At 40.7% G+C, this 24,911-nt stretch overlaps 1 protein-coding gene across 1 annotated transcript in view; it reads right to left on the bottom strand.

The window, feature by feature from the left end:
• The window catches only part of CYTH3 (cytohesin 3), a 336,872-nt gene that overhangs the window by 14,157 nt on the left and 297,804 nt on the right, over positions 1-24,911 (bottom strand). The window contains exons 11-12 of the mRNA XM_053694552.1: positions 6,909-6,980; positions 2,754-2,908 (exon numbers count right to left, since the gene is read on the bottom strand). Of these exons, the coding sequence (XP_053550527.1) occupies positions 2,754-2,908; positions 6,909-6,980 (227 nt within the window). The remainder of the gene's footprint in view (positions 1-2,753; positions 2,909-6,908; positions 6,981-24,911) is intronic.

The following is a 24,911-nucleotide window of genomic DNA, read 5'->3' as shown; positions in this document are numbered from 1 at the left end:
AAGCAATTGTTCAAAATTCACCAAAATTTCACCACAGTGTCTTAAAGCCTTAAAAGTAATGCACACCCTTAAAATAACGGAACCAGAGCCATTTTTACATTTAACCCCTATACAGTCCCAGGTATCTGCTTTGCTGAGACCCAACCAAGCCCAGAGGGGAATACGATACCAAATGACGCCTTCTATAAGCTTTTTCAGTGGTTCTTAGCTCCTCACACATGCATCTGCATGCCTTGCTTTCCAAAAACAACTGCGCATTAGTGGCGCGAAAATGAGGCTCTGCCTATGACTAGAGAAGGCCCCCATCTGAAAAAGGTGTCCATACAGTGCCTGCCGTTTTTTAACAACAATCCCCAAGATTATAATAACTATAAAGAGTTATAATCTGCCAAATATGCTTAGCAAAGTAATCGTTTTAGCCCAGAAAAATGTCTACCAGTTTTTTAAGCCCTTATAAAGCCCTTTATTCTTTTACTTAATCTAAGAAAATGGCTTACCGGTCCCCATAGGGAAAATGACAGCCTTCCAGCATTACAAAGTCTTGTTAGAAATGTGGCCAGTCATACCTCAGGCAGAAAAGTCTGCCAACTGCTTCCCCCAACTGAAGTTACTTCATCTCAACAGTCCTGTGTGGAAACAGCAATCGATTTTAGTAACGTTTGCTAAAATCATCTTCCTCTTACAAACAGAAATCTTCTTCTCTTTTCTGTTTCAGAGTAAATAGTACATACCAGCACTATTTTAAAATAACAAACACTTGATTGAAGAATAAAAACTACATTTAAACACCAAAAAACTCTTAGCCATCTCCGTGGAGATGTTGCCTGTGCAACGGCAAAGAGAATGACTGGGGTAGGCGGAGCCTAGGAGGGATCATGTGACCAGCTTTGCTGGGCTCTTTGCCATTTCCTGTTGGGGAAGAGAATATCCCACAAGTAAGGATGACGCCGTGGACCGGACACACCTATGTTGGAGAAAGCATACACTCATGTTCCTAGACTAACTATGGCAAGAAACGGAGGCTTGTTTTGTCTTCGCTTTTAGTAAAAAGTATACACTCATGTTCCTAGACTAACTATGGCAAGAAACGGAGGCTTGTTTACCCCTTTTTACCCTGAGCACTTTGGCCTTGAAAGATATTTAGTGCAATATATTTTAATACAACTGCAGCATGAGAACTAATTCTTATGACAAATACATGTATGTTAGACAATGTGCAGGGGGGGCAGCTACATCACTGCTTGATGAAGGGATGAAGCTAGATGAGATGATGGGTTTTGCGTAAGACTTTGTAAACACAGACTGATTATACTTAAACAGAGACTTTGATAAACAGAAATGAGTTGGAGTAAACTGCAATATTTGTTAGTAGAGATGCTTCTAAGTAATGCAGCAGACTAAAACCTGAACACAGAATTGAAGCAAAAACTTGTACCCTGTTTCTGTTGGGATGAAACATCTGGTACAAAGTGTTTTGTCACCTGGTAAGATGACGTTCCTGTTGGGTGATTACTACCTACCTGCCTGTGTATGCTACCTTAACAACTGACCAGCATTTAACCACTTACAGCTAAGTATTGCCTAAAATATTATTTTATTATTATTATTATTATTATTCTTTATTTATAAAGCACCAACAGATTCTGCAGCGCTGTCCATGGGTAACAAAGATAAAAGGACAGTACAATATGAGACACCAGACAAAATGTAACAAATACAGGAGGAATTGGGAGCCCTGTTCCCCTGGGAACTAACAATCTAAATATAATCATTAATAAGTTTAGTATGGTATATATATATATATATATAGCACTCTCCATGACACAATCATTCATCCTTATTAATTCTCTTTGTCTGGCACTGCTGAGGACTGTTAGTACTTTGAGACAGGTAAATACATGTTTGCACTATGGAAAAACTAACGTATCAATGCTGGGGTTGGTTTGTGGTGTGTTCACAGTCTACAAAAATATCACATTACTATAAGTAGTTAAAAAAAATACCTGCATGGAACATTCTTTTTTTTAACATGATTTGCATTTGTTTATATGGAAATTGTATATTTTATATATATAGATGTGTGTTACTTATCTATAAATACTGTAAATCTTTATAACTCTATACCTTGCTGCGATGGTTGAATCCTTTTCTTTTTCAAACTTTACAGACAGGATTTTATAATGAGCTATTTAAGGTTTTTTGAGTATGCCATTATTACAGGCTGTTATTTGGTTACGTGTATTTGATATTTAGATAGATGGAGCTTTTCATAGTAATATACATTTTTCTGAATGAGAAATAAGTTATGTGACTAGGATTCTTAAATTAATAAGTTGCACATGAATTGATGTTTTTAAATAAATGAACAACTATGAAAGGGACCTCATTTTTATATTGGCTTGCAGAAGTAGCACTGAAATGCCTTTTAACATATTTGGGTTTTTATCAATCCCCACAATGTTGGTGTAATGTATTGTTAATACTTGGTTAAAGTTAGTGTTAAGATGGTCAGAAAACACTTGTGGACATGCATTTTTGATAAGACGAGTCACACTTGGCAGAAGGGGGGAAAGTCCATGATTGAAATGCCACTGTAAGCAATATATATGGATTTTTTTAATACAGAATCTATGGGCAGGGTATGGCACGCTAAGGCCCCTTTAACAACTACTACATATTTAGTACTACATATTTTTCAAACTTACTGTGTAGCATTTTAACAGTAACATCACTGAAATGACACCAGCACTCACTTGATTGATTTGATCCACTCTTCCTTCTCTTCAGGGGTTGGAGCAGATATTCTGTACACCACATGGTTCCCTTCAACCACTCGGCCATCAGCTTCTGTTTTGCAGGCTTTAATAACTTGCCCTTTGTGACTTGGATTATGGAGTTCAAAGCAGTTCTGTAAAACAAACACATCTGTAGTTACACAGAAGTCTAACTGATATTGAATGCAATAAAAAGGCTTGATCCATAGCTAGAACAGCTGAGGGGAAGAGTTTTTCACCACTATAACTTTACCATATGTTCAGCTAAACACATTATATAATACATCACCTTTAAAACCTGGTCCCAGCTTGCATGGCACGCAAATGCTAGCAAACACTGAGAAATGAAAGACTAAACAACATCTCCAATCTATTTAGTTTGGCTGTTCTAACAACACCCACAATGAACACTGGCATAGACAGAATTTATACCACTGATCCAAACTTCCAGCTATAAAACATTGGGATAGTCAGATAAAGTTTTGCAATGTTAATTTACAAATCAGATTTGAGGTGCATGTGTGTGTAAGTGGGTGTGTGAGTGCATGTGTGTGTGTAAGTGGGTGTGTGAGTGCATTTGTGTGTAAGTCGGTGTGTGAGTGCATGTGTGTGTGAGTGCATGTATGAGCGTGGGTGTATATCTGCATGTGTGAGCGGGGGGGTGTATGTAAGTTAATATGTGTGTGTGCACGTGTGTGTGAGAGTGTAAATGTATGCATGTTAAAGCGACAGTCTACAATATAATTTTTATTATTTAAAAAATAGATAATCCCTTTATTACCCATTCCCCAGTTTTGCATGACCAACATTGTTATATTAATTTACTTTTTACCTCTGTGGTTAACTTGTATCTAAGCCTCTTCTGACAGCCCCTGATCACATGACTTTGTATTTATTATCTATTGACTTGCATTTAGTACTGTGTTGTGCTAACTCTTAAATAACCTCCCAGGCGTTAACACAATGTTATCTATATGGCCCACATGAACTATCAGTCTCCTGTTGTGCAAAGCATATACAAAAGCATGTGATTAAGAAACTGTCAATAGAGCCTTTGAAACAGGCAGAAATTTAGAGGTTTAAATGTTATAAATGATATTAATATAACAATGTTGGTTGTGCAAAGCTGGGGAATGGGTAGTAAAGTAATTATCTATCTTTTTAAACAATAACAATATGTGTGTGTGCAAGTGTAGATGTATGTGTGTTAATATGTGTGTGTGCAGGTGTGCGAGTATGGATGTATGCGTATTAATATGTGTGTGTGTGAGTGCAGGTGTGCAAGTGTAGATGTATGTGTGTTAATATGTGTGTGTGCAGGTGTGCGAGTATGGATGTATGCGTATTAATATGTGTGTGTGTGAGTGCAGGTATGCAAGTGTAGATGTATATGTGTTAATATGTGTGTGTGCAGGTGTGCGAGTATGGATGTATGCGTATTAATATGTGTGTGTGTGAGTGCAGGTGTGCAAGTGTAGATGTATGTGTGTTAATATGTGTGTGTGCAGGTGTGCGAGTATGGATGTATGCGTATTAATATGTGTGTGTGTGAGTGCAGGTGTGCAAGTGTAGATGTATATGTGTTAATATATGTGTGTGTGCAGGTGTGCGAGTATGGATGTATGCGTATTAATATGTGCGTGCGAGTGCAGGTGTGCAAGTGTAGATTTATGTGTGTTAATATGTGTGTGTGCAGGTGTGCGAGTATGGATGTATGAGTATTAATATGTGTGTGTGTGAGTGCAGGTGTGCGAGTATGGATGTATGCATATTAATATGTGTGTGTGAGTGCAGGTGTGCGAGTATGGATGTATGCATATTAATATGTGTGTGTGAGTGCAGGTGTGCAAGTGTGGATGTAAGCGTATTAATATGTGTGTGTGAGTGCAGGTGTGCAAGTGTGGATGTATGTGTGTTAATATGTGTGTGTGAGTGCAGGTGTGCGAGTGTGGATGTATATATTAATATGTGTGTGTGAGTGCAGGTGTGCAAGTGTGGATGTATATATTAATATGTGTGTGTGAGTGCAGGTGTGCAAGTGTGGATGTATGTGTGTTAATATGTGTGAGTGAGTGCAGGTGTGCGAGTGTGGATGTATATATTGATATGTGTGTGTGAGTGCAGGTGTGCAAGTGTGGATGTATATATTAATATGTGTGTGTGAGTGCAGGTGTGCAAGTGTGGCTGTATATATTAATATGTGTGTGTGCAGGTGTGAGAGTATGGATGTATGCGTATTAATATGTGTGTGTGAGTGCAGGTGTGCAAGTGTGGCTGTATGTGTGTTAATATATATGGATGTATGCAGTTTAAGCAAATAAAACTAAGATACATTTAACCCCTGAAACTTTATTTATAAATATGTAGCACACTTTGAGGGATTTTACCATCACTTTAATCCCTGCTATGACCTTGTAGCACCATTAGTAAACTTCAGCTTATGCAAGTAGCTTGTTGCTGAAGCATTTAACCATAACATACTGCTGCTGTTTGGCTTTTTTTTTGGATATATATGGCTGAAGCCATTTATTATCAATCAACTGTGTTTACTCTTTATAAATCATAATGACAACAGAAACTACCCAAATTACTCTGATCAAAAGTTTACATACCCTGGTGATTTTGGCCTGATAACATGCACACAAGTTGACACAAAGGGGTTTGAATGGCTATTAAAAGGTAACCATCCTCACCTGTGATCCGTTTGTTTGTAATTAGTGTGCGTGTATAAAAGGTCAATGAGTTTCTGGACTCCTGACAGACCCTTGCATCTTTCATCCAGTGCTGCACTGACGTTTCTGGATTCTGAGTCATGGGGAAAGAAAAAGAATTGTCAAAGGATCTGTGGGAAAAAGTAGTTGAACTGTATAAAACAGGAAAGAGATATAAAAAGATATCCAAGGAATTGAGAATGCAAATCAGCAGTGTTCAAACTCTAATGAAGTGGAAAATGAGGCATTCTGTTTGATAATATACTGCATTCATCTTGCCATCAATTCTTACAAAATTTCCTGTGCCTTTGTAGTTCACACATCCCCAAAACATCAGCGATCCACCTCCGTGTTTCACAGTAGGAATGGTGTACCTTTCATCATAGGCCTTGTTGACTCCTCTCCAAATGTAGCGTTTATGGTTGTGGCCAAAAAGCTCAATTTTGGTCTCATCACTCCAAATGACTTTGTGCCAGAAGGTTTGAGGCTTGTCTCTGTGCTGTTTGGCGTATTGTAAGCGGGATACTTTGTGGCATTTGCGTAGTAATGGCTTTCTTCTGGCGACTCGACCATGCAGCCCATCTTTCTTCAAGTGCCTCCTTATTGTGCATCTTGAAACAGCCACACAACATGTCCTATATTTCACCTGAAGTTATTTGTGGGTTTGTCTTTGCATCCCGAACAATTTTACTGGCAGTAGTGGCTGAAATTTTAGTTGGTCTACCTGACCGTGGTTTGGTTTCAACAGAACCCCTCATTTTCACTTCTTTATTAGGGTTTGAATACTGTTGATTTGCATTCTCAATTCCTTGGATATCTTTTTATATCCCTTTCCTGTTTTATACAGTTCAACTACCTTTTTCCCGCAGATCCTTTGACAATTACTTTGCTTTCTCCATGACTCAGAATCCAGAATTGTCAGTGCAGCACTGGATGAAAGATGCAAGGGTCTGTCAGGAGTCCAGAAACTCATTGACCTATTATACACACACACTAATTACAAGAAAACAGATAGCTATTCAAACCCCTTTGTGTCAACCTGTGTACATGTTATCAGGCCAAAATCACCAGGGTATGTAAACTTTTGATCAGGGTCATTTGGGTAGTTTATGTTGTCATTATGATTTAAAAAGAGTAAACACAGTTGATTGATAATAAATGGCTTCAGCCAAACACTATCCATGAGTATATATACATATATATATATATATATATATATATATATTAGTATAAAATAAACATATTTTTTTTTTAGAAAACTGTAATGTGAAGTGTAATTTGCATTGTACAAATACTGAGCACAAAAAGATGAAGCCTATATTTTAAATGTATTTTTTGTGACTCGTTAACTGTTCATGTTACAAAACTAGAGAGCTCTACCCATCAGACAACTGTTTGCAAAAAATGTATAGGAAATCCATACTGGTTTACGAGGATCTTCAACTTCGCGAATACTCAGATTTTCTAAGGGAATTATTCCTCTTGGCTCTTTATCCTGCAAGGAAAAACAAATGTAATCATTATCAGGCCTTGCATTGTAAATACAATAGCAGTAATGCAAGAGTGTGGCATTTTAGTCTTTTTTTCTTTTGTTTACTTTTTTTTTTTTTTTAAATCTATGAACAAAATATATTGGCAACTAAGCATTGATCTACAAACAACATATATGCATTAAAATCACCCAACACTGTCATTTTGTTGGCACAATGTAGAAGAGGGAAGTGAAACATTATTTATAGGTATTTTACAGGAAAAGCAACAAAATAAGCAACAAAAGTATTTTGCAATATAGTTTCTTTTTAAAAACATTTTATGTGGGTGATAGTCAAAGTTTAATGTTGTTTTCATTTTGGTTATAAAAAGCCGTTTGTCCCTTTACAAGGAAGCTCCACATGTGTGTCCTGAGCAAAATATCCTGCAATATCACACCTGAGATCGGGGTGTGGTCTTAAAATGTTTTGAAAAGTATGAGCAGACTCTATACCAGGGAGAACTCAATACTTTAGGAACCTTTGTGTTTCAGTGCAAGTACTCTTCAGTTTCATATTGTGTGATAATTTGTTTAACACAAACTATAATATTTACATGTGTAGACTCCTTAAAAAAGCTCTGCTATTCTCTAATATACGCTGTGGAATGCTATTTATTTCCTGTGTTAGAGACTAAACATATAAGAGCACTATCAAGATAACTGTTTCTGTAAATAATGAAAACTATGTAATATAGATAGATATATATTTACTACTGACCATTGTCTCTTTATTGTACTGTTTAACATATATATTGGTGAGTGGTTGTTTTGTGTAACTTTAAACCATTTTAGGTTACTAGCTGTAGCAATTTGTTCTATATATATCTCCTTTGTTGATTTAAAATAATTTAAGAGAATTATCATTTTTGAATTTGTTGCTTTGGTTTAGAGCGTTACTATAGACCCTAGACATTTGAAATAAATTGGTGCAGTACTTTGAGTTTTGAGGTTTAAACATCTTCTAGCTGACACTGACCACATGAGGACAAACGAGAAAATTGCACCTATCATCACATGAGATATAGCTTCTGGATAGTGTATTCCTAAAATTCACCTAGATTACGAGTTTTGTGCTATATCGGGTGCGTAAAGCACCCGGTATAACGCTGCCATTACAAGTTACTGAAAAACCTCCTTGTGCTGTGCGTTAAGATCCATACCGCACAGAAGCCAAGGGCTGAGTTTACGTGCTCGTGCATGCTTTCCCCGATAGACATCAATGGGGAGAAAGCGTTAGAAAAAAACTAACACCTGCGATCGCAGAGTGGCAAATTGCGGTAACGCAACCCCATTGATGTCTATGGGGAATAGAAAGTTACGTTTAAAGTTTAACCTAACACCCTAACATAAACCGCTAGTCTAAACACCCCTAATACGCAGCCCCCCAACATCACTGACACTAAATAAAATGATTAACCCAGGAGCGTATTAATGCATAGGCCAACAAGGCCGGTGCTTAGTGTGACAAATTTTGGGGGGCGGCACCTGGCCGCTGCAGTCTGCACTGAATATGTGTCCAGGATTTAAAAAAAAAAAAAAAAAAACCCATAAATTATGCTTACCATTTAATTTCCTTTCCTTCTGTATGAAGAGAGTCCACGGCTTCATACCTTACTTGTGGGAATACAGAACCTGGCCACCAGGAGGAGGCAAAGATACCCCAGTCAAAGGCTTCCCCTCCCCCCCCCCCCCCCCACACTTCCCTCATCCCCCAGTCATTCTGTCGAGGGAACAAGGAACAGTAGGAGAAATATCAGGCTATAAATGGTGCCAAAAGAACAAAACCAAATTTAAGTCTGCTCAACGGAGAATTTGGGCGGGGGCCATGGACTCTCCTCATAAAAAAGAAAAGGAAATGATCTTGTAAGCATAATTTATGTTTTCCTTCTTAAAGGGAAACTGAACCCAATTTTTTTTCTTTTGTGATTCAGATAGAGCATGTAATTTTAAGCAAATTTCTAATTTACTGCTATTATCAACTTTTCTTCATTCTCTTGGTATGTTTATTTGAAAAGCAAGAATGTAAGTTTAGATGCCGGTCCATTTTTGGTGAACAACCTGGGTTGTCCTTGCTGATTGGACAGCACCAATAAACAAGTGCTGTCCATGGTTCTGAACCAAAAACATGCTTGCTCCTTAGCTTAGATGCCTTCTTTTTTAAATAAAGATAGCAAGAGAACGAAGAAAAATTGGTAATAGGAGTAAATTAGAAAGTTCATTAAAATTGCAATCTTTATCTGAATCATGAAAGAAAAAATTTGGGTTCAGTGTTGCTTTAATATGAGCAGAGTCCACAGCTTCATTCCTTACTTGTGGGAAACATACTAGAGGACACTGAATGAAAAATGGGAGGATAAAAAGAGAGGCGGACCCTGTTCTGAGGGCACCACAGCCTGCAAAACCCTTTCTCCCAAAAGCTGCTTCTGCTGAAGCCAAAATGTCAAATATGTAAAATCTTGAAAAAAATATGTAAAGAAGACCAGGTAGTCACCCTACAATCTAATCCATAGAGGCCTCATTCTCAAAAGAGCGAAGAGGAAACCACAGCTCTAGTTGAATGAGCCTTAATCCTCTGAGGAGGCTTGCGTCCCGCTGACTCATAAGCTAAGCGAATAATGCTCCTCCACCAGAAAAACAAAGAAGTGGATGAGGCTTCCTGCCCCTTACGCTTCCCAAAATAGACACAAACAAGGAAAAAGTCTAACAAAACACCCTTGTGGCCTTAAGATAAAACTTCAAGGCCCGAACCACATCCAAGTTATGAAATAACCACTCCTTCGAAGAGAAGGATTAGGACACAAGGAAGGAACCACAATCTCCTGATTGATGTTGGGATCTGAAACAACCATAGGAAGAAAACCTAACCCAGCCTTAGCTGCATGAAAAACTAGGTAAGGAAACTCACAATGCAAGGCAGTCATCTCAGAAACTCTGCACGCCGAAACAATAGACAGTAGAAAAAGAAACTTCCCAGACAGAAAATGTTAATGTCAAAACAATGCATAAGCCCAAATGGAGCCTTCTGCAAAACTTAGAACAAGATGTAAACTCCAAAGAGGAGCACTAGATCTAAACACAGGCCCGATCTAGTCAAAGCCTGAACCAAAGACTGGAAGCTCTGTGAGCCTCTTGAAGAGTAAAACAGATAGGGCCGAAAACTGTCCCAGAAAAGGCCCTTCTCCAGAGCATCCTGGAGAAAAGAAAGGATCCTGGAAAATCTGGTCTTATGCCAGGGGATTCCCCACTCTTCATAACAGAAGAAGTAGGTCCTGCACCCCTTATGATAGGTGCAACGATACCACGGCTTATGAGCTAAAACGAGAGTATCAATAATCCTTTCAGAAAAACCTCTCATGGCTAAGACTAAGCATTCAATTATACGCAGTCAGCCTCAGAGAATTCAGATTGTGATGAACACAAGGACCCTGCTCCAGCAGATCCCTGTAATAAGGTCCATGGAGGCGAAGTCCCCAAACTGTGATACAACTCGTAGATATAAACGGAGCAAACCATCTCACTGATGTCTGCTCCTGCTAGGATCGAATCGTCCACAACAAAGAGTGACATGGCCAAAAGAGAAGAAAGTTAAAAAGAAACCTCTAAGGAATGCTAGATGTCTAGCATATTCTGGATGAAAAGGCCGGAGCCCCACCTGGGTTCAAACCCACCTTCTGCAACAGAAGCGGTGGGGATAACACTGACGCCTTGAAATCTTGATCTTCTTCCCCATCAGATACAAACATTCGAGCAGGGAATGATTGTAGGGGACATCCGATCCTGAAGAGTACGCTCATAGATAGGGTTGTTGGCAATGAGCCAAAGTGGGCCTCCGCCCACCATCAAACACAAGACCCCCCCGATTATCAGGAGGAACTCTCCTTCTCCAAAAGATGATCTCCAAAAGAAGATCTCCCCACTGAGAGGTTCCAAATGGTATGAACCCAGAAGACCAAATCCTCCAAGCAGAATGCTTGCTGAGGAACCAAAGGAACGATTGGATGGAAACTCTCAACCCACAGACCTCCCTAGGATACTCTCTCCCCACGGACAAGGAAGCGACAAAATCAAAACCGCCCCAGAAGAGCTTAAAGGGACAGTCAAGTCCAAAAAAAGTTCATGATTTAAATAGGGCATGCAATTTTAAACAACTTCCTAATTTACTTTTATCACCAATTTTGCTTTGTTCTCATGGTATTTTAAGTTGAAAGCTAAATCTAGGAGGTTTATATGCTAATTTCTTAGACCTTGAAGATTGCCTCTAATCTGAATGCATTTTGACCATTAGAGGGCATTAGTTCATGTAGATAACATTGAGCTCATGCACGTGAAGTGACCTAGGAGTGAGCACTGATTGGCTAAAATGCAAGTCTGTCAAAAAAACTTAAATAAGGGGGCAGTTAGCAGAAGCTTAAATACAAGGTAATTACAGAGGTAATACAGTACATGTATTATTATAACTGTGTTGGTTATGCAAAACTGGGGAATGGATAATAAGGGATTATCTTTCTTTTTAAACAACAAAAATTCTGGTGTTGACTGTCCCTTTAAGAGAAAAAATTCTCAGAACAGGGAGATCTGAACGGAACACTAGGATTGATTACCCCAACTGTTATTCCATGAACGTCTGTTAAGACAGATTCACCAACACCATGCCGAAGTCTCTGCCTCGGTTGTGTATAGCACTCTCCACCCCCGCGTCAACAAAGACCAGAAGGGGGACTGGAGGGCATAACCCGATGGGTAAAATTCACAAGATCTCAGGAAAAATTCCTGTCCATAAGACAAAACAGCATCCAAGATCCACCCTGGTGTCTACACCAGCAACTCCGGTCTAGATCCAACTCCGAGGATCGAAAAGACATGAGAAAATCCCTAAAGGTCTATTAACAGGCAAAGGTAAGAGACCCATAAAAGCTGAGATCCGGGAACTACTGTAAAATCTGGAAGCAGGATACTGCCACTGTAACCCCCAGATCCCAAGAAGGAAACCTAGGATCAGAACAAGGTTTACTGTAAGATACGGTTCCTAAGAACTGGATTTGCTCAAAAAGGATGAAACAGGAAAGACATCCTTCTTCCTAACAAGGGAAGTGAGAACCTTACATTCTTCAACGAAAAGAAGTAATAATCTCTGCTTAAAAATCATAGAACCCAATTAGGACGGGAAGACCTTTACCCTATTATGGCATGCACCAACAGTGGAGGAAAATATCCCCACAGTGCGATAGGACAATGACTCCAAAGGTCACTTGAAAAACTTCCCTTTCTCTGACAAGACAATTGCCCAGAAAAGAAGCCTAGTTCCGGCTTCTAGGACCCCTAGATTCATATGATCCAGTATCAAGCACCCATCTCAGATATACCTAAACAGGTCCAGCATGTTAACCCGGATAGATGGGCCTGCTGTACCTGGACCGGAAATCTAGAAAAAAACTCCTTCTCTGGTATAGAAAGAAGGAGCAGACCCAACTGGTATCCACAACAGGTCCTGCCTCTAATCTAGGATACAACGTATCTGCCTCGACACTCAAAGGCTAAAATGAAACTTCTTAAGTTCCAGCAAAGCTAGACAACTGATAATCAAATTAAATAAATTAAGCTCCAAGGCTTAAAATTTCCTCGAAATCATTGGGGGAACTATCACCCGAACAGAAATCTATAAGCTTCCACCGGAAGTCTTCTTAAGTTCCAGCAAAGCTAGAACAACTGATAATCAAATTAAATAAATTAAGCTCCAAGGCTTAAAATTTCCTCGAAATCATTGGGGGAACTATCACCCGAACAGAAATCTATAAGCTTCCACCGGAAGTCTCCATCTCGACCATCAAAATTGATAGTACCAAAAATCCCATGTGACGAAACGTCTTTCTAAGAAGAGTTTCTATGACAAACCCAGAGCTCTAAAAAACTATCCGGAACGGAATAGCAAAGAAAAAGAAAACAGGCAAGCGTCCTAAAAAAGGAGTTTGCAAACAAAAACAGGTCCGGGCTGTCATACCACACAAACCCCTATAGAGCTTGGCGCTGGGATTCTAAATAAACAATAAAACAAAAAGTAAAAAAGAAAGACGACAAGGAATAGGATCCCGTCCTCCCTTGTCTAGTTAAGATCGTTATCCGATTTAGAGGACTGATATTCAACTGACGGATCAGCACTGGGAACCTCTAACATCACCAAAACCTCTCTCAGGAGTAAACGCAGGCAAGCCAATCTAAATGCTAAGCCCTCCGCAGTCGGAGGACCCAAGTCAGCAGACTCCGACCCTGGAGGTTCTTCCTCTGAAGCCCCAGAGGTAACCATATCCCCAGAGGACTGATTGGACACAATCATTATTTTACACAAATGTCCTTGGTCAGGAGAGCCCGGATTACCTCTTCGCTTATGCGTAGCAGGAATAGGTAACTTCGCTAAGGCCGTAGACATGGCCATGCGGAACGGCGTAGTAACCTCTGGTGGAAACAAAACCCTTACAGGTGAAGGAGGATCAGAACTCGGGAAAACTGCATATGTAGGAACAGAATAAAAAACAGAACATAATTGAGAGGGCTGGATTACCCGGGCCTCCTCACAATATAGACAGGTATCAAATTCTGTATCGGAGGGACTATTAGAATCCTCCATAACTCCTCTATCAAATTATAGAAAAGGAAAAAACAACAACTGGCACCTTATACACCCAATGGCTGGGGCACTCACCAACTCCTATGACCCAGACAGATAGAAATGATGCTCCTCTCCGCAGACACCCGGTCAGGAATCAGAAGCGGGGGAAAAAAACGTGACCACTCCTGGTCACATGGTGCTCATGCAGGACCTGGCCCTACTAAGTAAAAAGCGTGCCATCTTAATATAAAGAAACTGCGCAGCTCTCAAAATGAAAACAACCTGTACAGTATCAGCCTAAGAGCCCAAACGTTCTCACACATAAGCAGTTGAAATCGCATAACAAACATGATTAAAAAAAAACAAACACTGTTCAATATTCCCCCTCATGAGTTATTATCCCTTAATTCCATAAAGATAAAGGAGTCCCACTGTGACCCTGTCTTCTATCGTTAACATGTGTGTAAAATAATGAAACGATATTACCGGAATCTATGCCGTGGAACAGTGACACAGTCCTTCAAGTTTGACAGATTGTAGCAGCGCTTCTGACATGGACTTGAGTGAAGAAAGCAGGCAGCAAAACTTGTCAACGCTGATTGCTTAAGGAGCTGTTAATATGAGTCTGGATGGATTCGCAGAAAGACTCTCCCTGCATCTCCAGACTCAAACTTTCATCAATGCTCTCACTGAGAGGCTGACAAGACTACTTACAACTCCAGTCCCACCTCAAAGGGCAGATACCCTTCCTAAGGAACTATTCCGAAACCTTCTAACACTTCTCTGCCAACCTCCTGTGATAAAAGGCAAAGAATGACTGGGGGATGAGGGAAGTGGGGGAGGTATGTAAGCCTTTGGCTGGGGTGTCTTTGCCTCCTCCTGGTGGCCAGGTTCTGTATTCTCACAAGTAAGGAAAAAAGCCGTGGACTCTCCTCATATTAAGAAGGACATTTTAATTTTGACAGGGCTGCCAAGCGGTCACGCCTTCTTCCTGTCTATTCTGTTGGCAACAGCATTTAATAAACTAGAGAGCCACACAGAATTTGATAAGTAAAGGACTCGTCTTACATGCCCCAATCTCATTATGGCGCCAAGACCCAGCAAGTTCTCTAGCTCTCAGAAGAAGCCTATCTCCACACGATTAGTGGCGCATCTTTGAGTACCTCAAGGTTGGAGAAGGTGCAGCTTGAATTGTCAGCAGTTTCGGGAGACGTCATTGAAATTGAGTAACTCTGGAACAAGGCGTGCTCCTTAAGCTCATTGCTTATATTAGCTACCTATGGACTAACAGAGAATCTTTGTCATCCCTTACTTTATGAGTTTGGCCGCGCGACATGGAAATTGTAGAAGAGCAGCTGGGGATTACACAACACGGCAGGTACTCTGGTGCTGTGTGGATTAACAAAGTGGGCGCTTTGTCCAACTACACTGCAGGGGTGCCCAATAGGTAGATCACGATCTACCAGTCGATCGCTAAGGCGCTGCTGGTAGATTGTGGCCGGCACTTTAATTGGTTTAATTTATGGCAATGTCCTACAATAGGCCCTTTTAAGGGCTATTGGTAGGTTATGGGGTGTTTTTATTTTTGCGGGACTTTTTTGTTTTTATAGGGCTATTAGATTAGGTGTAATTTTTATTATTTTGGATAATTTCGTTTTTTATTTTTGTAATCTTAGTGGTTTTTTCGTAATTTTATCATTTTTATTTTTTTGTAATGTTAAATTTATTTAAATTTGTAATTTAGGTTTTTTATTAGCTTTTTTTAGTCATGTAATTTAGGATTTTTAATTGGTAGTTTATTTAATTTTATTAGAATAGTTATGTTAATTAGTCTAATCTTAGTTTTTTTATTTCACAGGTAAGTTTTTATTTATTTTAAGATAGTTATATTGTAGCTTTTAATTTAAAGTTAAAGGAACAGTCTACACCAGAATTTTTATTGTTTTAAAAGATAGATAATCCCTTTATTACCCATTTCCCAGTTTTGCATAACCAACACAGTTATAATAATATACTTTTAACCTCTGTGATTATCTTGTATCTAAGCCTCTGCAAACTGCCCCTTTTTTCAGTTCTTTTGACAGACTTGCAGTCTAGCCAATCAGTGCCTGCTCCCAGATTACTTCACGTGCACGAGCACAGTGTTATCAATATGAAATATGTGAACTAACACCCTCTAGTGGTGAAAAACTGTTAAAATGCAATCTGAAAGAGGTGGGCTTCAAGTTCAAAGAAATTAGCATATTAACCTCCTAGGTTAAGCTTTCAACTAAGAATACCAAGAGAACAAAGCAACATTGGTGATAAAAGTAAATTGGAAAATTGTTTAAAATTACATGCTCTATCTGAATCATGAAAGTTTATTTTGGTATAGACTGCCCCTTTAAGGGGGGGTTAGGTTTAGGGGTTAATAGTTTAATTTATTGTTTTGCGATGTGGGGGACGGTGGTTTAGGGGTTAATAGTTTTAGTTTATTAGTTACGATGTGGGGGGCTGGCGGGTTACAGGTTAATAGGTTTAGTTTATCAGTTGCGATGTGGGGGGATGGAGGTTTAGGGGTTAGTACTTTATAATAGTGTTGGCGATGTGAGGGCCGGCGGTTTAGGGGGTTAATAGGTTTATTTAGTGTTGGCTATGTGGGTGGGCGTCAGATTAGTTAATAATAGGTGTAACATAGTATGTGCGATGCGGGAGGGTGGTGGTTTAGGGGTTAATAGGTAGTTTATGGGTGTTAGTGTACTTTGTAACATTTTAGTTATGAGTTTTGTGAAACATTTTTGTTTTGCAAAGTCCATAACTACTGGTCTCCGATATCGTAATGGCTCACGGTGGTATAGGATGTAACGCAAGCATTTTAGCCTGACTGTACAACCTGTAATACGGGGCTATTGAAAATCCTGCACTCAAACGTCATTTTTTGAGTGCGGAATGGAGGGTTGCGTTAAGGCTAAATGCTTGCGGTATGGATTATTATTTACGATGTGGGGTCTGGCGGTTTACGGGTTAATAGGTTTAGTTAATTATTTGCAATGTGGGGGGATGGGGGTTTAGGGGTTAGTACTTTATAATAGTGTTGGCGATATGGGGGCCGGCAGTTTAGGGGTTAATAGGTTTATTTAGTGTTGGCTATGTGGGTGGGCGTCAGATTAGGGGTTAATAGGTGTAACATAGTATGTGTGATGCGGGAGGGTGGCGTTTTAGGGGTTAATAGGTAGTTTATGGGTGTTAGTGTACTTTGTAACATTTTAGTTATGAGTTTTGTGATACATTTTTGTTTCGCAAAATCCATAACTACTGGTCTCCGATAGCATAATGGCTCATGGTGGTATAGGATGTAACGCAAGCATTTTAGCCTGACCGTACAACCTGTAATACGGGGCTATTGAAAAACAGAATTTATGCTTACCTGATAAATTACTTTCTCCAACGGTGTGTCCGGTCCACAGCGTCATCCATTACTTGTGGGAATATTCTCTTCCCCAACAGGAAATGGCAAAGAGCACAGCAAAAGCTGCCCATATAGCCCCTCCTCAGGCTCCGCCCCCTAGTCATTCGACCGACGGTTAGGAGAAAAAAAGGAGAAACTATAGGGTGCCGTGGTGACTGTAGTGTATAGAGAAAGAAAATTTAGCAAACCTGATTAAAAAACCAGGGCGGGCCGTGGACCGGACACACCGTTGGAGAAAGTAATTTATCAGGTGAGCATAAATTCTGTTTTCTCCAACATTGGTGTGTCCGGTCCACGGCGTCATCCATTACTTGTGGGAACCAATACCAAAGCTTTAGGACACGGATGAAGGGAGGGAGCAAATCAGGTTACCTAAACGGAAGGCACCACGGCTTGCAAAACCTTTCTCCCAAAAATAGCCTCCGAAGAAGTATCAAATTTGTAGAATTTGGCAAAAGTGTGCAGAGAAGACCAAGTCGCTGCCTTACATATCTGATCAACAGAAGCCTCGTTCTTGAAGGCCCATGTGGAAGCCACAGCCCTAGTAGAGTGAGCTGTGATTCGTTCAGGAGGCTGCCGTCCGGCAGTCTCATAGGCCAATCGGATGATGCTTTTCAGCCAGAAAGAAAGAGAGGTAACAGTAGCTTTTTGTCCTCTCCTCTTACCAGAATAAACGACAAAGATGAAGTTTGTCTGAAATCCTTTGTTGCGTCTAAATAGAACTTTAAAGGACGGACCACATCTAAATTGTGTAACAAACGTTCCTTCTTTGAAACTGGATTTGGACACAGAGAAGGAACAACTATTTCCTGGTTAATATTCTTGTTGGAAACTACTTTTGGAAGAAAACCAGGTTTAGTACGCAAAACAACCTTATCTGAATGGAACACCAGATAGGGTGGATTACACTGCAAAGCAGATAATTCAGAAACTCTTCTAGCAGAAGAAATAGCAACCAAAAACAGAACTTTCCAAGATAGTAGCTTGATATCTATGGAATGTAAAGGTTCAAACGGAACCCCTTGAAGAACTGAAAGAACTAAATTTAGACTCCAAGGAGGAGTCATGGGTCTGTAAACAGGCTTGATTCTGACCAAAGCCTGTACAAAAGCTTGTACATCTGGCACAGCTGACAGTCGTTTGTGTAACAAAACAGATAAAGCAGAAATCTGTCCTTTTAGAGAACTCGCTGACAACCCTTTATCCAAACCCTCTTGGAGAAAGGAGAGAATCTTAGGAATTTTAATCTTACTCCAGGAGAATCCCTTAGATTCACACCAACAGATATATTTTTTCCATATTTTATGGTAAATCTTTCTAGTCACAGGTTTTCTGGCTTGGACCAGAGTATCTATCACTGAATTGAAAACCCACGCTTGGATAAAATCAAGCGTTCAATTTCCAAGCAGTCAGCTGCAGAGAAACTAGATTTGGATGTTCGAATGGACCTTGTACTAGAAGATCCTGTCTCAAAGGTAGCTTCCATGGTGGAGCCGATGACATATTCACCAGGTCTGCATACCAAGTCCTGCGTGGCCACGCAGGAGCTATCAGAATCACTGATGCCTTCTCCTGTTTGATCCTGGCTACGAGCCTGGGAAGGAGAGGAAACGGTGGAAACACATAAGCTAGGTTGAACAACCAAGGCGCCACTAATGCATCCACTAGAGTCGCCTTGGGATCCCTGGATCTGGACCCGTAGCAAGGAACCTTGAAGTTCTGACGAGACGCCATCAGATCCATGTCTGGAATGCCCCATAATTGAGTTAACTGGGCAAAGACCTCCGGGTGGAGTTCCCACTCCCCCGGATGGAAAGTCTGATGACTCAAATAATCCGCCTCCCAGTTGTCTACTCCTGGGATGTGAATTGCAGATAGATGGCAGGAGTGATCCTCCGCCCATTTGATGATCTTGGACACCTCTCTCATCGCCAAGGAACTCTTTGTTCCTCCCTGATGGTTGATGTAAGCTACAGTCGTCATGTTTTCTGACTGGAATCTTATGAATCCGGCCTTCGCTAGTTGAGGTCAAGCCCGGAGAGCATTGAATATCGCTCTCAGTTCCAGGATGTTTATCGGGAGAAGAGACTCTTCCCGAGACCATAGACCCTGAGCTTTCAGGGAATCCCAGACCGCGCCCCAGCCTAATAGACTGGCGTCGGTCGTGACAATGACCCACTCTGGTCTGCGGAAACTCATTCCCTGAGACAGGTGATCCTGAGTCAACCACCAACGGAGTGAGTCTCTGGTTACCTGGTCTACTTGAATCTGGGGAGACAAGTCTGCATAGTCCCCATTCCACTGATTGAGCATACACAGTTGTAATGGTCTTAGAGGAATTCGAGCAAAAGGAACTATGTCCATTGCTGCAACCATCAATCCTACTACTTCCATGCACTGAGCTATGGAAGGCTGCAGAATAGAGTGAAGAACTTGACAAGCGTTTAGAAGCTTTGACTTTCTTACTTCTGTCAGGAAGATCTTCATTTCTAAAGAATCTATTATTGTTCCCAAAAAGGGAACTCTTGTTGACGGAGACAGGGAACTCTTTTCTACGTTCACCTTCCACCCGTGAGATCTGAGAAAGGCTAGAACAATGTCTGTATGAGCCTTTGCCTTGGAAAGAGACAACGCTTTAATTAGAATGTCATCTAGATAAGGTGCCACTGCAATGCCCCTCGGTCTTAGAACCGCCAGAAGGGACCCTAGCACCTTTGTGAAAATTCTGGGAGCAGTGGCTAAACCGAACGGAAGAGCCACGAACTGGTAATGTTTGTCCAGAAAGGCGAACCTTAGGAACTGATGATGATCTTTGTGGATAGGAATATGTAGGTACGCATCCTTTAAATCCACGGTAGTCATATATGGACCCTCCTGGATTGTAGGTAAAATTGTTCGAATGGTTTCCATTTTGAACGATGGAACTCTGAGAAATTTGTTTAGAATTTTTAAATCCAGAATTGGTCTGAAAGTTCCCTCTTTTTTGGGAACTACAAACAGGTTTGAGTAAAACCCCTGACCTTGTTCCACTGTTGGAACTGGGTGTATCACTCCCATCTTTAACAGGTCTTCTACACAATGTAAGAATGCCTGTCTCTTTATTTGGTCTGAAGATAAGCGAGACATGTGGAACCTTCCCCTTGGAGGAAGTTCCTTGAATTCTAGAAGATAACCCTGAGAGACTATTTCTAGTGCCCAGGGATCCGGAACATCTCTTGCCCAAGCCTGAGCAAAGAGAGTCTGCCCCCAACTAGATCCAGTCCCGGATCGGGGGCTACCCCTTCATGCTGTCTTGGTAGCAGCAGCAGGCTTCTTGGCCTGTTTACCCTTGTTCCAACCTTGCATTGGTTTCCAAGCTGGTTTAGCCTGGGAAGCGTTACCCTCTTGTCTAGAGGCTGCAGAGTTAGAAGCCGGTCCGTTCCTGAAATTACGAAAGGAACGAAAATTGGACTTATTCTTAGCCTTGAAAGGCCTATCCTGTGGGAGGGCATGGCCCTTCCCCCCAGTGATGTCTGAAATAATTTCTTTCAATTCTGGCCCAAAAAGGGTCTTACCTTTGAAAGGGATATTAAGCAATTTTGTCTTGGAAGATACATCCGCCGACCAAGACTTTAGCCAGAGCGCTCTTCGCGCCACAATTGCAAACCCTGAATTTTTCGCCGCTAATCTCGCTATTTGCAAAGCGGCATCTAAAATAAAGGAATTAGCTAACTTAAGTGCGTGAATTCTATCCATGACTTCCTCATATGGAGTCTCCTTATTGAGCGACTTTTCTAGTTCATCGAACCAGAAACACGCCGCCGTAGTGACAGGAATAATGCACGATATTGGTTGGAGGAGGTAACCTTGCTGAACAAAAATCTTTTTAAGCAAACCCTCCAATTTTTTATCCATAGGATCTTTGAAAGCACAATTGTCCTCAATGGGAATAGTCGTGCGTTTGGCTAGCGTAGAAACTGCCCCCTCAACCTTAGGGACTGTTTGCCATGTGTCCTTCCTTGGGTGGACCATGGGGAACAATTTCTTAAATATAGGAGGAGGGACAAAAGGTATGCCTGGTTTCTCCCACTCCTTATTCACTATGTCCGCCACCCTTTTAGGTATCGGAAAGGCATCAGGGTGCACCGGGACCTCTAGGAATTTGTCCATCTTGTACAATTTTTCTGGAATGACCAAAGAGTCATAATCATCCAGTGTAGTTAGCACCTCCTTAAGTAATGCACGGAGATGCTCTAACTTAAATTTAAACGTCACAACATCAGGTTCTGCCTGTTGAGAAATTCTTCCTGAATCAGAAAGTTCTCCCTCCGACAAACCCTCCCTCACTGCCCCTTCTGACTGGTGTGAGGGTATGACAGATAAATTATCGTCAGCGCCTTCTTGCTCCACTGTATTTAAAACTGAGCAATCACGCTTTCTTTGAAATGCTGGCATTTTGGATAAAATATTAGCTATGGAATTATCCATTACTGCCGTTAATTGTTGCATAGTAACAAGCATTGGCGCGCTAGATGTACTAGGGGTCGCCTGCGCGGGCATAACTGGTATTGACACAGAAGGAGAGGATGAAGAACTATCCCCACTACCTTCATTTGAGGAATCATCTTGGGCAACCTTATTTGGGCAACCTTACTTTGTCTGGACGCCATGGCACAATTATCACATACATTTAAAGGGGGGACCACCTTGGCCTCCATGCATACAGAACATGTTCTATTTGAAGGTACAGACATGTAAGACAGGCTTAAACAGGCTAATAATGCAAAAAAAAATTTTTAAACAAAACCGTTACTGTCTCTTTAAATGTTAAACAGAGCACACTTTATTTCTGAATGTGTGAAAAACTATGAAGGAAATATCCAATCTTTACCAAATTTTCACCACAGTGTCTTAATGTTTTAAAAGTATTGCACCCCAATTTTCAAGCTTTTAACCCCTTAAATGAGGAAACCGGAGCCGTTTAATCAATTAGCAATTTTAACCCCACTACAGTCCCAGCCACAGCGTTTGCTGGGACTTCACCTGTCCTTGGGGGTTATACGATACCAAATTAAGCCTTCCAGGAACACTTTCAATGATCACCAGACCCTCTCACATGCAGCTGCATGCACTGCATCCAAAAGAAACTGCGCAATTATGGCGCGAAAATGAGGCTCTGCCTACTATAGTGAAAGGCCCTTCCTGACTGGGAAGGTGTCTAAACGACTGCCTGGCGCCTAAAAACGTTCCCCAACACTAAAAGTTTAGAAATCACTTCAAACTTCATAAAAAACTTAAATAAAGCAATCGATTTAGCCCACAAGAGTGTCAACCAGTGTATAGCCCATAATAAGCCTTCATTCTGTTAAGAGTCTAAGAAAATGGCTTACCGATCCCCAAGAGGGAAAATGACAGTCTTCTAGCATTACACAGTCTTGTTAGAAAATGGACTAGTCATACCTTGAGCAGAAAAGTCTGCAAACTGTTCCCCCCAACTGAAGTTCTCTGGGCTCAACAGTCCTGCATGGGAACAGCAATTGATTTTAGTTACTGCTGCTAAAATCATACTCCTCTTTTAAACAGAACTCTTCATCCCTTTCTGTTTTAGAGTAAATAGTACAAACCGGCACTATTTTAAAATAACAAACTCTTGATAGAAGAATAAAAAACTACAACTAAACACCACATACTCTTCACCATCTCCGTGGAGATGCTACTTGTTCAGAGCGGCAAAGAGAATGACTGGGGGGCGGAGCCTGAGGAGGGGCTATATGGGCAGCTTTTGCTGTGCTCTTTGCCATTTCCTGTTGGGGAAGAGAATATTCCCACAAGTAATGGATGACGCCGTGGACTGGACACACCAATGTTGGAGAAATCCTGCACTCAAACGTCATTTTTTGAGTGCGCAATGGAGGGTTGCGTTAAGGCTAAATGCTTGCGGTATGGATTATTATTTACGATGTGGGGGCTGGCGGTTTACGGGTTAATAGGTTTAGTTTATTATTTGCGATGGGGGATGGAGGTTTAGGGGTTAGTACTTTATAATAGTGTTGGCGATGTGGGGGCCGGCGGTTTAGGGGTTAATAGGTTTATTTAGTGTTGGCTATGTGGGTGGGCGTCAGATTAGGGGTTAATAGGTGTAACATAGTATGTGCGATGCGGGAGGGTGGCGGTTTAGGGGTTAATAGGTAGTTTATGGGTGTTAGGACATTTTTGTTTCGCAAAATCCATAACTACTGGTCTCAGATCGCGGAATGGCTCACGGCGGTAAAGGCTGTAACGCAAGCATTTTAGCCTGACTGGACAACCTGTAATATGGCGCTATGGAAAATCCCGCACTCAAAAAATGACGTTTGAGTGTGGGATTTTCCATAGCGCCGTATTACATGGAGGGTTGCTTTAAGGCTAAAATGCTTGCGACTTGTAATATGCGTTACCTGCCATTCCACGCGCAATGGCTAACTTTTCAGCGGTATAGCCGTACTGCACCATAACGCAAAACTTGTAATCCAGCCTATTATTTGGTATTAAAAAATGTTCAGTAGGTTTGTAGATATAAAGCTTCAAAGTGGAGCTTTCTAATGTTGCTTGTCTTGGTGGAAAACAGCCAAAATTTGGTGAGCATGCCCAGATGCTGATTTACTGCCACATGGAAAAACGTTTTACATTAATCTTCTTTTCATAACTATATTCAAATAACTTCTATATTTAAATAACATGAAAACCATTTATTTTCTCTCATGATTCAGCTAGAGTGTACAATAAAAAAAACAAAAAAAGTTCTATTTTATTTCTACTATAAAATTTACTTTGATCTCTCGTATCCTTTATTGAAAAGCAGACAGGTAGGTTTAAGAGAGTGCACATGTCTGTAGTGCTATATGGCAGCAGGTTTGCAAAAATGATTTTTTAACAATGTTATACATTTACAAGGACATTAGATGTCGGCAGTGTTTGTTGCCACACGAGACACGTGCATGCTACATACTTAGGCATTCTCTAAAGAATACCATGAGAACAAGGCAAATTTAATACTAATATACATAAATAGAAAAAAAAAATATTGTACGTTCTATCTAAAAAAACATAATTTATGCTTACCTGATAAATTTATTTCTCTTGTGATGTATCGAGTCCACGGATTCATCCTTACTTGTGGGATATTCTCCTCCCCTACAGGAAGTGGCAAAGAGAGCACCCACAGCAGAGCTGCCTATATAGCTCCCCCCTTACCTCCACCCCCCAGTCATTTGACCGAAGGCTAGGAAGAAAAAGGAGAAACCATAGGGTGCAGTGGTGACTGAAAGTTTAAAAATAAAAATATATATGCCTGTCTTAAAAAACAGGGCGGGCCGTGGACTCGATACATCACAAGAGAAATAAATTTATCAGGTAAGCATAAATTATGTTTTCTCTTGTAGATGTATCGAGTCCACGGATTCATCCTTACTTGTGGGATACCAATACCAAAGCTTTAGGACACGGATGAAGGGAGGGACAAGACAGGGACCTTAAACGGAAGGCACCACTGCTTGTAGAACCTTTCTCCCAAAAATAGCCTCCGAAGAAGCAAAAGTATCGAATTTGTAAAATTTGGAAAAAGTATGAAGCGAAGACCAAGTCGCCGCCTTACAAATCTGTTCAACAGAAGCCTCATTTTTTAAAGCCCATGTAGAAGCCACAGCTCTAGTAGAATGAGCAGTAATCCTTTCAGGAGGCTGTCGTCCAGCAGTCTCATAGGCCAAACGGATGATGCTTTTCAGCCAAAAGGAAAGAGAGGTAGCCGTAGCCCTTTGACCTCTCCGTTTACCAGAATAAACAACAAACAATGAAGATGTTTGACGGAAATCTTTAGTTGCTTGTA

This window comes from Bombina bombina, chromosome 11 (genome assembly GCF_027579735.1).
Source record: "Bombina bombina isolate aBomBom1 chromosome 11, aBomBom1.pri, whole genome shotgun sequence".
Taxonomy (NCBI): domain Eukaryota; kingdom Metazoa; phylum Chordata; class Amphibia; order Anura; family Bombinatoridae; genus Bombina; species Bombina bombina.
This window is presented reverse-complemented; position numbering and strand designations above follow the sequence as displayed.